Source organism: Cebus imitator, unplaced genomic scaffold, assembly GCF_001604975.1.
Source record: "Cebus imitator isolate Cc_AM_T3 unplaced genomic scaffold, Cebus_imitator-1.0 Scaffold106, whole genome shotgun sequence".
Classification (NCBI taxonomy): Eukaryota; Metazoa; Chordata; class Mammalia; order Primates; family Cebidae; genus Cebus; species Cebus imitator.
In genome coordinates, this window is record NW_016107421.1 from 1,069,135 (window position 1) to 1,082,254 (window position 13,120).

Consider the following 13,120-nt stretch of genomic DNA (forward strand, 5'->3'; position numbering starts at 1 on the left):
AAAAAAAAAAAGAAACCAGGAAGCCGAGAGAGAGGACTTGTCCTGGGTTGCTTTGGAAGGCAGACCTTGGCCTGGATGGAAGCTGCAGGGAGATTTGTCTTGGCTTCATCCAAATATTTCATTCCTGCATTCTTCCTCTGAATAGATATTTTACCCCTACTTTGTGCCACACACTGTTCTAGACAGCAATGGATGAAACAGACAAAGATCTCTTCCCCTATGGAGAATTCTACCAGTTTGTGATGATTTCTGGGAGCCTTCAAGGAGAGGAGATGAGTATCAGCAAGCAGTACTAAGTGGGTGAGTCTAACATTTAGTGGGAGGTTGGCCCAGAGGACTTGCAACAGTAAAATCTGAAGTCTGTAAATCACAGACATCTCTGTACCAATTTCCTATGTGCATTTAGCTACTAAGTCACCTGTTCGGGTCATGCAGGAGGGGACGCCGGAGAGGTACATTTTCCTTGGAGAAAGGTCCTGGGCAGGCTTTGCATGAAGTGTTTTTGCTCAGGGAGGGCACAGGGCAGGGAAAGGGAGTGGGAGTAGACAGCGGGAGGTGCACGGGAGCACTGGGAAGGATCTGGGCTGTAAGTAATTCCTGGGGCCTGTGGGAAGAAGGGATGACCATTGGGTCTGGCTGAGCCCCCACCTCATCTGTCTGCCTTCATCATGGGTGACACTGGATATGGGGGGATGCTTACTAAGTATCTCTTTTTGTTCTTTTTAACAACTATCTTTGAATGGGCCTCTTTTAATTCAGCAATTCTGAGTATGAAAGCAACAGTATGGGAAGCACCCTGTGCTGACCCGAAGCACAGGGTGCTTCCTTTACTGATAATTGTTAACAAGCCGCCCTGCGCTCCAGGGTGGCTTGGTATCCGAGGGCTTTACCAGCCTTACAGTGCGGATTCTGCGACATGAACGGGTCTGTAGAACATAACCATGGAGATTCTCATCATTAAAAGAATCCGACACTCGGGGTCGCTGTTTCTCTTCTGGTCTTCACACTCATGCATTTGACATCCTAAATGGGATTGTTTTCCTCTAAGAAACAGTTCTGCTGGCCTGGTGCTGTCTTAATTAACCTAGTTCACACTCGCTAGGGAAAAAAACCCAAGCAGGGTGTTACCTGATTTAGATTGTGTCTGGGTGTCAAAAAACCATGCTCTTTCATGTGTACTGGTGTCCCTTTGCCTGAATGCAGATGTCGAAATGCTAATTTGGAATTTTGAAACGAGGCAGTCAATAAGTGCAAATACAGTTGCCAAATAATCCTTGGGTCTGTTAAGTGGACATTGGGGATGTTTATTTAAAATGGGACAAGGCCCATCATGCCCTCACGGAGGGCACCATTCAATCTTGAGGCATGTCAAATCCTGACAGATATGTTGAAATATGGTCCTGGGATTTTATGAATACAGCCTATCGCTGGCATTCTGCTCAGAGAAGAGGCTTCTTTTCCTTTAAAAACATGTCTTCTTCCTGCGATGGTACCTTGGAGGCTCAGAATTGACCTATTTCAGATGTCTCTCTTCGTGTAGGCTAGGCTTCTGAAAGTCTTCTGGGCTGACTTGAGGGCAGTGCAAGTCTCCCAGTGCCTACCTGTCTCCCAGACCAGGGCATTAAGTGGGGAGCTAGCAGCAGGGGGGGACTTTCCCAATCCCCCACATCTTACTAGGCACCAGAAGAGCAAATGGTTGGTGAGTGGTAGTCGGGGCTGCTAGCACCAGCCAAGCGGACAGTTCCTGTGGCCTCCCCCAGGGAGCCTGCCTTGGTTTCTGAGCCTAGGCAGAATGTTTGAACTTAGTAATTACGATGACCAGAATGTTGACAATACATTAAGAGATATAAACCAGGTGAACTCCCTAGTTGAATTTTGTCATCGATCACTGAGGAATTAGCAGATCTCTTGTTACCGTCCTGAGGTGATAATAATGGTTATTGGCAGAGACCATTGTAATACAAATAAAAATATCCAATGCATTTTAGCTATATGGCAAGATATGTCTGTTTCACCTCAATTTTTGTCCGTTTTTATTTTATTTCGTTTTATAAAATCACAAAGTAATAAAGATTGTCACAAGTGGGACTATATAAAGAATTATCGTGCCCAATCTAGAGTATAATCTTCCGCAACCTTCTTCATGCCCAGAAAGTTATGAACGTATGCAGGTGTTTTGTTTTTATCCAAATAGAATCATACTGTGTTCATCACCCTACAATTTGCTTTTTTTTTTCAGAATTTCCCATGGGCTTTCCTACAAGTTAATCTTAGACATAGATCACTTTTTTAGCCTAGTTTCTTGTAAACACACGTATTTCGCAGAAATGGGCTATTATATTGTGTGTGTGTGTGCTTTTTAAGTTCAGCCTTTTTTCCTTTTTTGTTAGTCTGTCTACAGACTTTCTCATTCTTTACAGACAATTCCTCTCAAGGTGTGTTAATAAACTGCTGTGTCTCTTTCTGCTTTTATTTTGCCCATGTACTATGTACACACACCATGTTACATCAAATCTGAGATGTCATTTTTTTTCACATTTCAACATCTCTGAAACTGCAATTTCTTACAACCTGAGATTTAATGAAATAGGGTAGGCATATGTATATTTGGGAGCTTTTTCCTTCATTCTTTGTTTTACAAAAACAAGATTCTGTTTCCCATACTTTTCTGCATTTTGCTTTCTCTTTGTGGAAATCTCTCCAAGAAACTGACATCACTCTGTTCCTTTTTAAAAACATGATTGTAATATATTCAATATTCCTTTAATGATAGACTACATCTTTTTCCTAGATTATGCTTTTCCCTGCAACAAAAGTGCTGCAATAGATACCTTATGTACTGATTTTTAAAAAAGAGTTTAGTCTTCACACAGTGAGTGCACTGTTGACACAGCCCACGGCACTGCTCCCACCTGGGGGATTTTCACATTTCCTGAGTACTTGATTTCATAGTGCCCTCACCCTCTTGGCCTACTCAGCTTACTATTTGAATTTACAAATGAAGGAAAGGAAATGCTTCTTGAGAAATTAATGATGTGTGTTGAATCCCTTCTGCATCTGAGATTGTAGCATCTCTGTGGGCTCCGAAGCAGAGTGATGTGGGGAGAAGCAACTGACTCAGGCTCAGAACCGTGAGGTCTGCCACTTGCTGAGCAAGTTCCTTGGCCTCCCTAGGCCGTGGTTTCAGCAGCAAAGTAGGAAATCTGATATCTGAATATCAGATGGGCTCCTGTTGGTGAGTTCATTTAGTAAAGTTAAGAAGTACCATGTTGCTTTAGTGACATTTCTTTGGTGGTGTTTCTTCTGCCTCGCACAAGTGGTGGTTTCCTTACTTGAATTCACTTGGGGCCTCGGTCTTATCCTCATGCCAGTCTTCATGACATTTCTTTTAAACGTGTTTGACATCTGTCTTTCCCACGAGACAGTAGACTCCTTGAGAATTAGCATTGCACCTAATCCATTGTTTCTGTGCTCCGGGAGCCTGGCACAGGTGTTTGGAATTCCATGTGCCCTCAGTAAATATATTTTGAATGGATGGACAAATGAAAGGATTAGCTGGCCACCCTGGAATTACCCAACTCTAGTTTATGGATTGAAATAGGAGCCATCCAGATGTGGTCTTCTTTCCCTCTTCAGGAAAATGAGAAAAGAGAAAGGATACTCTGTCTGTTTCAGTGTTATCCTGACATACTTTCTTCTGAAAAATCGTGACTGGTACATACAAATGGGTCCCTGAGGCACGCTGTTCCTGTCAGTCATTTCTGTGACCACATCTGTTCTCGTAGATGTTATATACAGCACCTATGTGCACTTAAAAAAAAAAAAAGATTTCTTTTAATCAAGATGTTTTACTTCCATGTGCCAGAAAAGTGTTACAGTAATTACATAAATCTATGATGACAACAATATGAGTTATACCCACTAGGATTGGTAGTGCACAGCCTGTACAACTGTACATGGTGGCTGGACAGTCTACATTTGCCTACAGAGGATATACTCACCCTCTGTGGGTTCTGCTTTGGAAAACAGTGAGGGTACATCAATCATTTTTCTTGACTTTGCCAGTAAGACATGAAGAACAGAACAGCCAGTAGGCAACCTACTTTCCAAGCCTCCTGGATTAGCGTGGGGCACGTGGTAGGGCTCACTTGGCATATGAAAGAATAAACAAACACGTCATTGGCTCAAAAAGGACCTGGAAGAAAATGAGTGGACATTTAAAAACCTGGAAGTGGTTGATGTTTCCGAGCGCTGATGTCCCTCTCTGTCCCTTTCTGTACGCAGTGGTACATAAATGGGGTGAATTATTTTACTGACCTGTGGAATGTTATGGACACGCTGGGGCTTTTTTACTTCATAGCAGGAATTGTATTTCGGTAAGTAGTCTCATCACTTTTCTTAATTTTTGGTGTTTTGAGTATAAAAGTGGAGTAAAGCTCTGCAGACCTTTCAAACCCGAGGGAACCCTAATTTGTTTTGCTTCCTCACTAGGGATTATTATACAAGGCCGTTGTATCTGCTTTTTAGAGATACAGCTTGGTTGGCATGAAGTTGAGTCTCCTCTCTTCCCCCTCCCAGTGATATGTAATTTAAAGGGGTCATGCATGATTTTTCTCTTTGTTCTTACGGACTTTGGGGATAATTTTTTTTAAGCAGAGATGAGGTTTCATCATGTTGCCCAGGCTGGTCTCAAACTTCTGAGCTCAAGCAACCCACCTGCCTCAGCCTCCCAAAGTGCTGGGATTACAGGCATGAGCCACTGCACCTGGTCATAGGGAGAAATAAATAGAAAATGAGAAATGCTACTGATTAGTGTATATTGATTTTGTATCCTGAGATTTTACTGAAGTTGTTTATCAGTTCCAGGAGGCTTTGGACAGAGTCTTTAAAATTTTCTAGGTATAGAATCATATTATTGGTGAAGAGAGGTAATTTGACTTCTTCTTTTCCTATTTGGATGCCTTCTATTTCTTTCTCTTGTCTGATTGCTCTGGCTAGGACTTCCGGTACTATGTTGAATGGGAATGGTGAGAGTGGACATCCTTGTCTTGTTCCAGTTATTAAGGGGAATGTTTCTAGCTTTTGCCCATTCAATATGACATTGGCTGTGAATTTGTCATAGATGGTTTTTATTATTTTGAAGTCTGTTCCTTCAATGCTTAGTTTGTTGAGGTTTTTTTTTTTTTAATCATGAAGGGATGTTGGATTTTATTGCAAGCTTTTTCTGCATCTATTGAGATGATCATATAGATTTTGTTTTTAATTCTGTTTATGTAGTGAATCACAATTTTGATTTGCATATGTTGAACCAACCCAGTAGTGAGCATAGTAACCAACAGACAGTGAGCTTACCCAGTAGGTAGCCATGTCTTTCTCCTTTCCCCCTTGTGGATTTCCCAGTGTTTATTATTCCCATCTTTATGTCCATATGTACTCAGTGTTTACCTTCCACTTATATGTGGTATTTGGTTTTCTGTTCCTGCATTAATTCACTTAGCATAATGGCCCTGAGCTGCATCCATGTTCTTTTTTAGGGATGTGTAGTATTCTACAGAGTGTATGTATCACAGTTTCTTTATCCAGTCTACCATTGATGGGCATTTAGGCTGGTTTCATGTCTTTGTTATTGTGAATAGTGTTGCAATGTACATATGAATGCATGTGTCTTTTTGGTAGAACAACTTATTTTCTTTATGTATGTACTCAGTAATGGGATTGCTGGCTCGAATGGTAGTTGAAACTATTTTAAAAAAAGGAAAAATTGAGGAGAGGAGAGGTTGCTGAGAATGTTAAATATCATACAGTATCGTTTCATGTTGGGCCATATGATCTTCTAATATGCACTTAACTTTGATTTGAATGCTGGCTGTGGAGTCTGCTTTTCCAGTTACAAGAATATTTCCTCAATGCCACAGCCAGAGTGTGGTATTAGGAAAACCAATCCCAAATTACCACCAAAAATCCAATGTGTATTGCATGTCATAGAGATTAGGGTATGCCCCAAACCATGGCTTGCATTGCTTAGCCTGCATCCCAACTGGCCTGTCTTCCCCAGATAGCTTTTAAGATAAAGCTAGCAACTGGGCATGGTGGCTTATACCTGTAATCCCAACACTTTGGGAGGCTGAGGTGGGAGGATCGCTTGAGCCCAGGAGTTCGAGACCAGCCTGAGCAACATAGTGAGACCCTGTCTTAATGTTTTAAAAAAGATAAAGCTAGCGATTATATGTGAGTAGTACTTTCAGGTGGCGTCACTTTGTAAAGAAGCTTAACCATTCATATTTACACTTATGCAGAATGAGATGTTTACAATGAGTGTTCATGCTCCAATTTTAATGGGGTAAAAATGTCAATTTCCTCTTCAGGGAGCCTCTCTTTCTGGTTGGGTTTAAGGTTCCAGCATTTGAGCCACAGTTGGTTGGACATAATTCTAGACCATTCCAGTTAGAAAGCACATATGGCTTTCAATGAGCACATTAGCAGGTGGTTAGCTAGTCAAATGATCTGGTGCAAATGAGGTAAGTTTCATTAGGGGAAAGCTGGCAGGGTGAAGTCCCAAGTGGTCATGGGGGTGGGCTGGGGATTGGCATCATTATAGAAGCCTTGTGAGCCAGGGAAGTTAGCAATAATGCAATTAGGTTCCTGCAGCAGTGCGTGAAGATGGCAGGCTAAAGAGATGGGACCCTCTGAAAGCTCAGTTTGGTGAGATGTCTTTGCTTTTCGTGTCTTTTCATGTCCTTGACTGTCCTTGAGTCCATGAAGGCAGAAGACCATGGCCTTTGCTGGGTGGTATCTCTGGCCTATTTTCACTCACTCAACCTTCCAGCTCTTGCCTGTTTCTTGAAATTTGGTTATATTCAAAAATCAAACTTTGGAATGTTTTGTCAATAACTCATGAATTCTGCTCCCTCTTTTTCCCTAGGCTCCACTCTTCTAATAAAAGCTCTTTGTATTCTGGACGAGTCATTTTCTGTCTGGACTACATTATTTTCACTCTAAGATTGATCCACATTTTTACTGTAAGCAGAAATTTAGGACCCAAGATTATAATGCTGCAGAGGATGGTAAGAGTCAAGAATATTTGTAGTCATCATTTTTCTAGCGGGGCCCAGAGTTCCTTTAGTTATTGGTAGGAGGATTTTGTCCTTAGGATGACTGTTGCATTTCACAATCGGTAACATTTGCTTTCTTTGATGTATTTCATCAGAGGCCTCTCCCAGGTTAAAATTTAATGAAAGATGGTTGTGAGGAGCAAACAATGTCATTCGGTGCATTGCTAACAAATAACCTTACACTTATTTAGATTTTACACTTCACAACATACTTTCATTTGAGTCTTGACAGTTTGCTAAGAGTGTAGACAGGGAATGGATTTTTATACCAATTTTATACACGGGGAGAGTTGAGTCCAAGGAGGACTGTGCTTGTCTTGAGACAAGCAGTGAGCTAGATGCATAGGGATGATTGGAACCTGAATTATGCAACCATGTAATATAGACACAGGGAAAGGCTATAGCAGGATTGTTATATACATGTAATCGAAAGAATTACATATGGATGGCGTTGCTTTCCTAAACTTGTTTTCCAGATGACTCAAACCACCACTGTTTCTGCCTTTAAATCAGATGGGCGTTTGGATGAGCTCATCTAGAAGCTCCTTTCCAGCACTGAGGTTGAGTTTGTGGATTTAAATCAAAGCATTTCTGGGACATCCAGTCACCATGAAGTCATGCTATGTGTGCACAAAATTAAAAAAAAAATTAAACTGTCTTTTCTTGTCTAATAAGGATAGCTTATTAGGCAAGAATAAGCTAACAAACATTGTTTGTTTGTTGGTAAATAACCCAACAAACAAACAATGAAAATAATTTAGGGGTTAAAAGGGCATTAAAATCATGAGATGTAGAGACAGAGAGGTCCTCCCAAACTTAGATTCCTCCTTTGCTCTAGAGCTGGGCTCCCACTCAGAAAGCTGCTGTTGCTGCGCTGGTTTGGAGAACAGCAAGCAAAAATGCATCAAACCGGTTATAAGTCTGAAGGACAGATCTCTTAAGATCCAAAGATGATGATGACCGCTTTTGTCAATTAGTCAGTGAACTCTGGGTGACTTAGATGCTCTGAGCCCTGGAACCGCTGCCCTTCTCCATGAGGTCCACTGAGGATGGCCAGGTCGGGGGGACTCCTGACTCTGGCTGCAGTCCTGACTCTGCTCTCCTGTCCTCCCCCGACAGCTGATCGACGTGTTCTTCTTCCTGTTCCTCTTTGCGGTGTGGATGGTGGCCTTTGGTGTGGCCAGGCAAGGGATCCTCAGGCAGAATGAGCAGCGCTGGAGGTGGATATTCCGCTCGGTCATCTACGAGCCCTACCTGGCCATGTTCGGCCAGGTGCCGAGTGATGTGGACGGTAAGCCTGACTTGGCACAGGTGGAAACAGTTGGGAGAAGGCAGTTGCTCCCTGGACCAACCTCCAGGGCTTCCCCAGAGACCACACTTCAGAAGCATGCACGTGAAACTGAGCCCAATGCCACAGAGTAAAAACTAACTCCTGGAAACCTCTTCTTTGCCCTTAGGCAAGATTTTACATCAGCCTTGCAGATGGTGCCCAAGATTTCAATTTTTAAACCTTTTTAAAAAGAGTGATTCTGATATTTTCAATAGCAATGCGGCAATTGAGGGCAACAAGACTTACTAGTTTAGAAATGAGGATTTTGAGTTGTACTCACCGATGTAACAGAGTGACTAGTTTCTCATTTCTTTCAAAAAGAGCAACATTGGAAAATCCACACTGGAACCTGGAATTTAGACTTCCAGCATTAGTTAGCCCACTGCCAACTGGTTTTTGGAGGCAGGCTGATAGTGGCACAGATGGCTTTAATTTGCCCACATCCAATTTGCATAAGGAAAGTGAGGGGCTACGTAAATTGTGTGTGTTTCGGGTGGACCGGCTGAAGTATCTTCAGATGCTGGCAATAGTCTTCGCTCGTCATTTACTATCCTGTTGTGATAAAACCATCCTGATGGTTTTCTCGAGCCAGAGCCTGCTCCTCCTGGTCACATTTCTCTGTTCCTGTTGTTTTCTCTGTTATCTTCCTGGCCTCATAAGTCTCTCTGGCCCCATCTGCTGAAGCGCTTTCCACGACCTTAGAAACAGCTATTTTCCCCTGCAGCAGTGGAAAGGCACCTTGGTATTATCACGCCCAGTCTGCACACTGTGCCTGATGCTTTACAGAAGCAGATGCATTTCATCCTCATGACAGCCCTCCACGTCCATGGTTTTGGTCTCACGGGGATCTAAAGAGAAATTGGCAGGCGGGGTTCAGAGCCAGGGTAGCCACTCAGGTGCTGTGTGCCCCCAGGAAGCTACTCCACCTTGCTGTCTCTGTTTCATGGGCAAAACTGGGAAAACACCATCTTCCCTACGGGGTCTCTCACTGGCTCGCGTGACCCCACACATGCTCAGATGAGGATCTCTGGCACAGAGCAGCTCTCTGAGGCCAGATGTTTGTACCCACTGCCCCCTCCTCTGAGACTTCTCAGACGCACCTTGGCACATCCTAATAAAAGAGACTTGATGCCCTTTCCAGACCCAGACTCCCCCCAGTGTCCCCTTGTGAGGGTCTGCTGCCATCATCCACACAGTTGTGTGAACACAGCTGTCAGAAGCCTCAATGTCATCTTTAACACTTGGATTTCATTCTCTCCTATTCAATTCATCTACTAGTTTTGTTGATTTTTATCTCCTAACATTTTTTTGAAATCTGTTCTTTTTCCGTCACCACTGCCACCCCCGAAGCCATCCTCATCGCTCGCCTGCCTGAATCTTAGGCATGACCGCCTTACCTTCCTTCCCCTCGGGCCCCTTCTGATCTGTGCTGCGGATTCTTTGGTAAAGGGAATCTGATGTGTCATTCCTCTGCTTAAAACAGCCTCATGGCCTCCTATCACTTCAGTGTAAAGATTTTAAAAGTAGGATGAGCATGGCAGCTCATGCCTTTAATCCCAGCACTTTGGGAGGTTGAGGCAGTCGGATCATCTGAGATCAGGAGTTCGAGACCAGGCTGCCCAATATGGTGAAACTCTGTCTCTACTAAAAATACAAAAATTAGCCAGGCATGGTGGCATGTGCCTATAGTCCCAGCTACTCAGGAGGCTGAGGCAGGAGAATTGCTTGAACCTAGGAGGCAGAGGTTTCAGTGAGCTGAGATCATGCTACTGCACTCCAGCCTGGGTGTCAGAGCAAGACTCTGTTAAAAAATTAACAGTCTGTTCAGTGCACATCTTATTCTCTCATTTCCACTGATGTTAACAACCCTCTGCATCCCTACCACAGGGCCTTTGCACATGCTGTTGCCTCTCTGGGGTGCTCTAGGCTCCCACCCTCCCCATTAGTTCATGCTTCTGGCTGCTGTTCATCCTCTGCTCTCAGTTCTGAGATCCTTCCTTCTTGGGAAGCTGCTCCTGGATGAGCTGCCTCAGTTTATGCCCCTCAGAGCTCTATGCGTGTCCTTCTTAGCACTTTTCACGGCCTGAGACTTTAAACATGTGTGGTTGATTATCTGCCTATCCAAAAAGGCTGGAAGCTTCTTGAGGGCAAAGAATGTGTTCACTTGTCCTTTCCTTTTATCTTGATCTTAACCAAGCCCCTTGTTCATAGTAGCTGCTCAGTAAATATGCACTGAGTGGATGAACAGTTGATTCTAAGGACTATGGCTTGTTTGGATAAAGTGCCTTAGAACAAGGCCTAAGACATTTCGTGACCATCATGTTCCTGTGGCCCTGGGGATGCCATTGCTCTCACCCCTCTAGGGGGTCCTCACTTTGCCTCTTGGTTTCTTTCTACATCCTCAGGCACCACGTATGACTTTGCCCACTGCACCTTCACTGGAAATGAGTCCAAGCCGCTGTGCGTGGAGCTGGATGAGCACAACCTGCCCCGGTTCCCCGAGTGGATCACCATCCCCCTGGTGTGCATCTACATGCTATCCACCAACATCCTGCTGGTCAACCTGCTGGTCGCCATGTTTGGGTATGTGCTCAGCCATGTGTTCACTGATGTCCACCCTGGGCCAGGCCCCGTGCCAGGCTGGAGGTGCTGTGAGCATAGCAGCAATGGTCCTATCCTTGAGGAACACACTTTAAAGGTCTTTTGGGGATTGGTAGACTAGAGGGGGTGGGACTTTTTTTTTTTTTTTTTTTTCTGTTTTTTTTTCAACAAATTCTTGCTCTTTTGGCCAGGATAGAGTGCAGTGGCACAATCTCGGCTCACTGCAACCTCCACCTCTTGGTTTCAAGTGATTCTCCTGCCTCATCCTCCTGAGTAGCTAGGACTACAGGCACATGCCACCACACCCAGCTAATTTTTGTATTTTTAGTAGAGATGGGGTTTCACCATGTTGGCCAGGATGCTTTTGATCTCTTGACCTTGTGATCTGCTCGTCTCGGCCTCCCAAAGTGCTGTGATTACAGGTGTGAGCACCGCACCCCGCCTGGGGTGGGACATTTTTAAAGGGATCATATTAAAAATACAGGGTGTGCCTGTAAGCTGTGCATTGAGTTTTTGACCCTGAAGACAAGCATCTGTGACAATCTCCATCAAATCCAGACTGCACATTTGACATCCATTTGGCAAGCTCTTTGGAGTTCCATGATGTTGGTGACAATATCACCCATTGGTGACAGAAACATAGTTCGACTCATCTCCAAGGTGCCTTATATGTTATGGGGCTCAGTGGTATGGATTCTGGGATTTACAGGACTCAGACTTTAGTTAGTTACTGTTTTAAAATTTTTAGTTTAAATTAAAATACAAAGAGCAGAGACTGGAGAGTGACTCTCCTTTAGGGCTCATGCCTGATCAGGTTGGAGGGAATAATATGATGACTTTAAAATACATTTATTGGCTTTGGTAATTCTCCCTTATGTATTTAGAAAATGAAGTTTTTCATTTCCTCTCCATGTTTCTTAGGAGGGTTTCAAAGAGCCCCAGTGGTAGTTTCAGTCGGAGAGCCTTACTTTTATATTGCTCCTTTAAGGTATATCAGCATTTTAAGCACGTGAATCCCATCACAGTCAGAAAGACAATTAACCAACAAATATGCACATTTAAGAGATAATTTGTTAAATCTTGGGGTGGAAAGGAACTCTTTGTTCAAAACCAGAAACCTGGAAGCGCTGAATGAGAAGATAAATATATTTGATTATGTAAAACAATTTTTAAGGTAAGATATACCTCTAATGAAGTCAAATGATAAATCATAAATTAGGGGAAATGTTTGCAATTTTGCATATGATGAACAAAGGCTTTTATTTCCTAATGTAGAAAGAGCTCCTGCAAGTTTATAAGGAAAAGACAACCCCATAGAAAACTTGTCAGAGAAAATGAACAAACAATTCAGAGAAAGAAACATCAAATGGCCAATAATCATATAAAAAGGACTCTCAATCTTGTAGATAGGAAAGTTCAGATTGAAACAGTGAAATGCGGTTTTGAGCCCCGCAGATGAGCGAAAGTTAAAGGGAGTCTCTGGTGTTGGGATGATGCTGGAAACTGGACATGGCGAGTGGGAACCTGAATTGCCTCCCATTCTTAGGAAAGTAATTTGAAAATAGTCATGCAAACCTTTGTCGGAACTCTCTCACATCTGGGAATCTATTCTCAAGATGTATGTATGAAGATGTTTATTGGATCACTGTTTGATGTCTATCACAAGGGAATGGTCAAAGAAAGTGTGATATATCCACAGTATGGAATATTATGCAGCTCTTAAAAAGACAAAGTATGATCTATATTTATTGACCTGAAAGGCTGATATTTGTTAAATATAAAAAGCAAATTGCATGGCCAGGGGTGGTGGCTCACATCTGTAATTCCAGCACTTTGGAAGGCACAAGTGGGTGGATCACCTGAGGTCAGGAGTTCGAGACCAGCCTGGCCAACATGGTGAAAGCCTGTGTCTATTAAAAAACAAATACAAAAATTAGCCAGGTATGATGGTGCATGCCTGTAGTCCCAGCTATTCAGGAGGCTGAGGCAGGAGAATTCAGGAGGCAGAGGTTGTAGTGAGCCAAGATTGCATCACTGCACTCCAGCCTGGGAGACAGAGCAAGACTCTATCTCAAAA

At 43.2% G+C, this 13,120-nt stretch overlaps 1 protein-coding gene across 1 annotated transcript in view; it reads left to right on the plus strand.

Moving 5' to 3' along the window:
- Positions 1–13,120, plus strand: part of TRPM8 (transient receptor potential cation channel subfamily M member 8) — a 100,631-nt gene that overhangs the window by 58,313 nt on the left and 29,198 nt on the right. The window contains exons 18-21 of the mRNA XM_017537713.2: positions 4,285–4,376; positions 6,923–7,064; positions 8,232–8,403; positions 10,848–11,025. Coding sequence (XP_017393202.1) covers positions 4,285–4,376; positions 6,923–7,064; positions 8,232–8,403; positions 10,848–11,025 — 584 coding nt within the window. The remainder of the gene's footprint in view (positions 1–4,284; positions 4,377–6,922; positions 7,065–8,231; positions 8,404–10,847; positions 11,026–13,120) is intronic.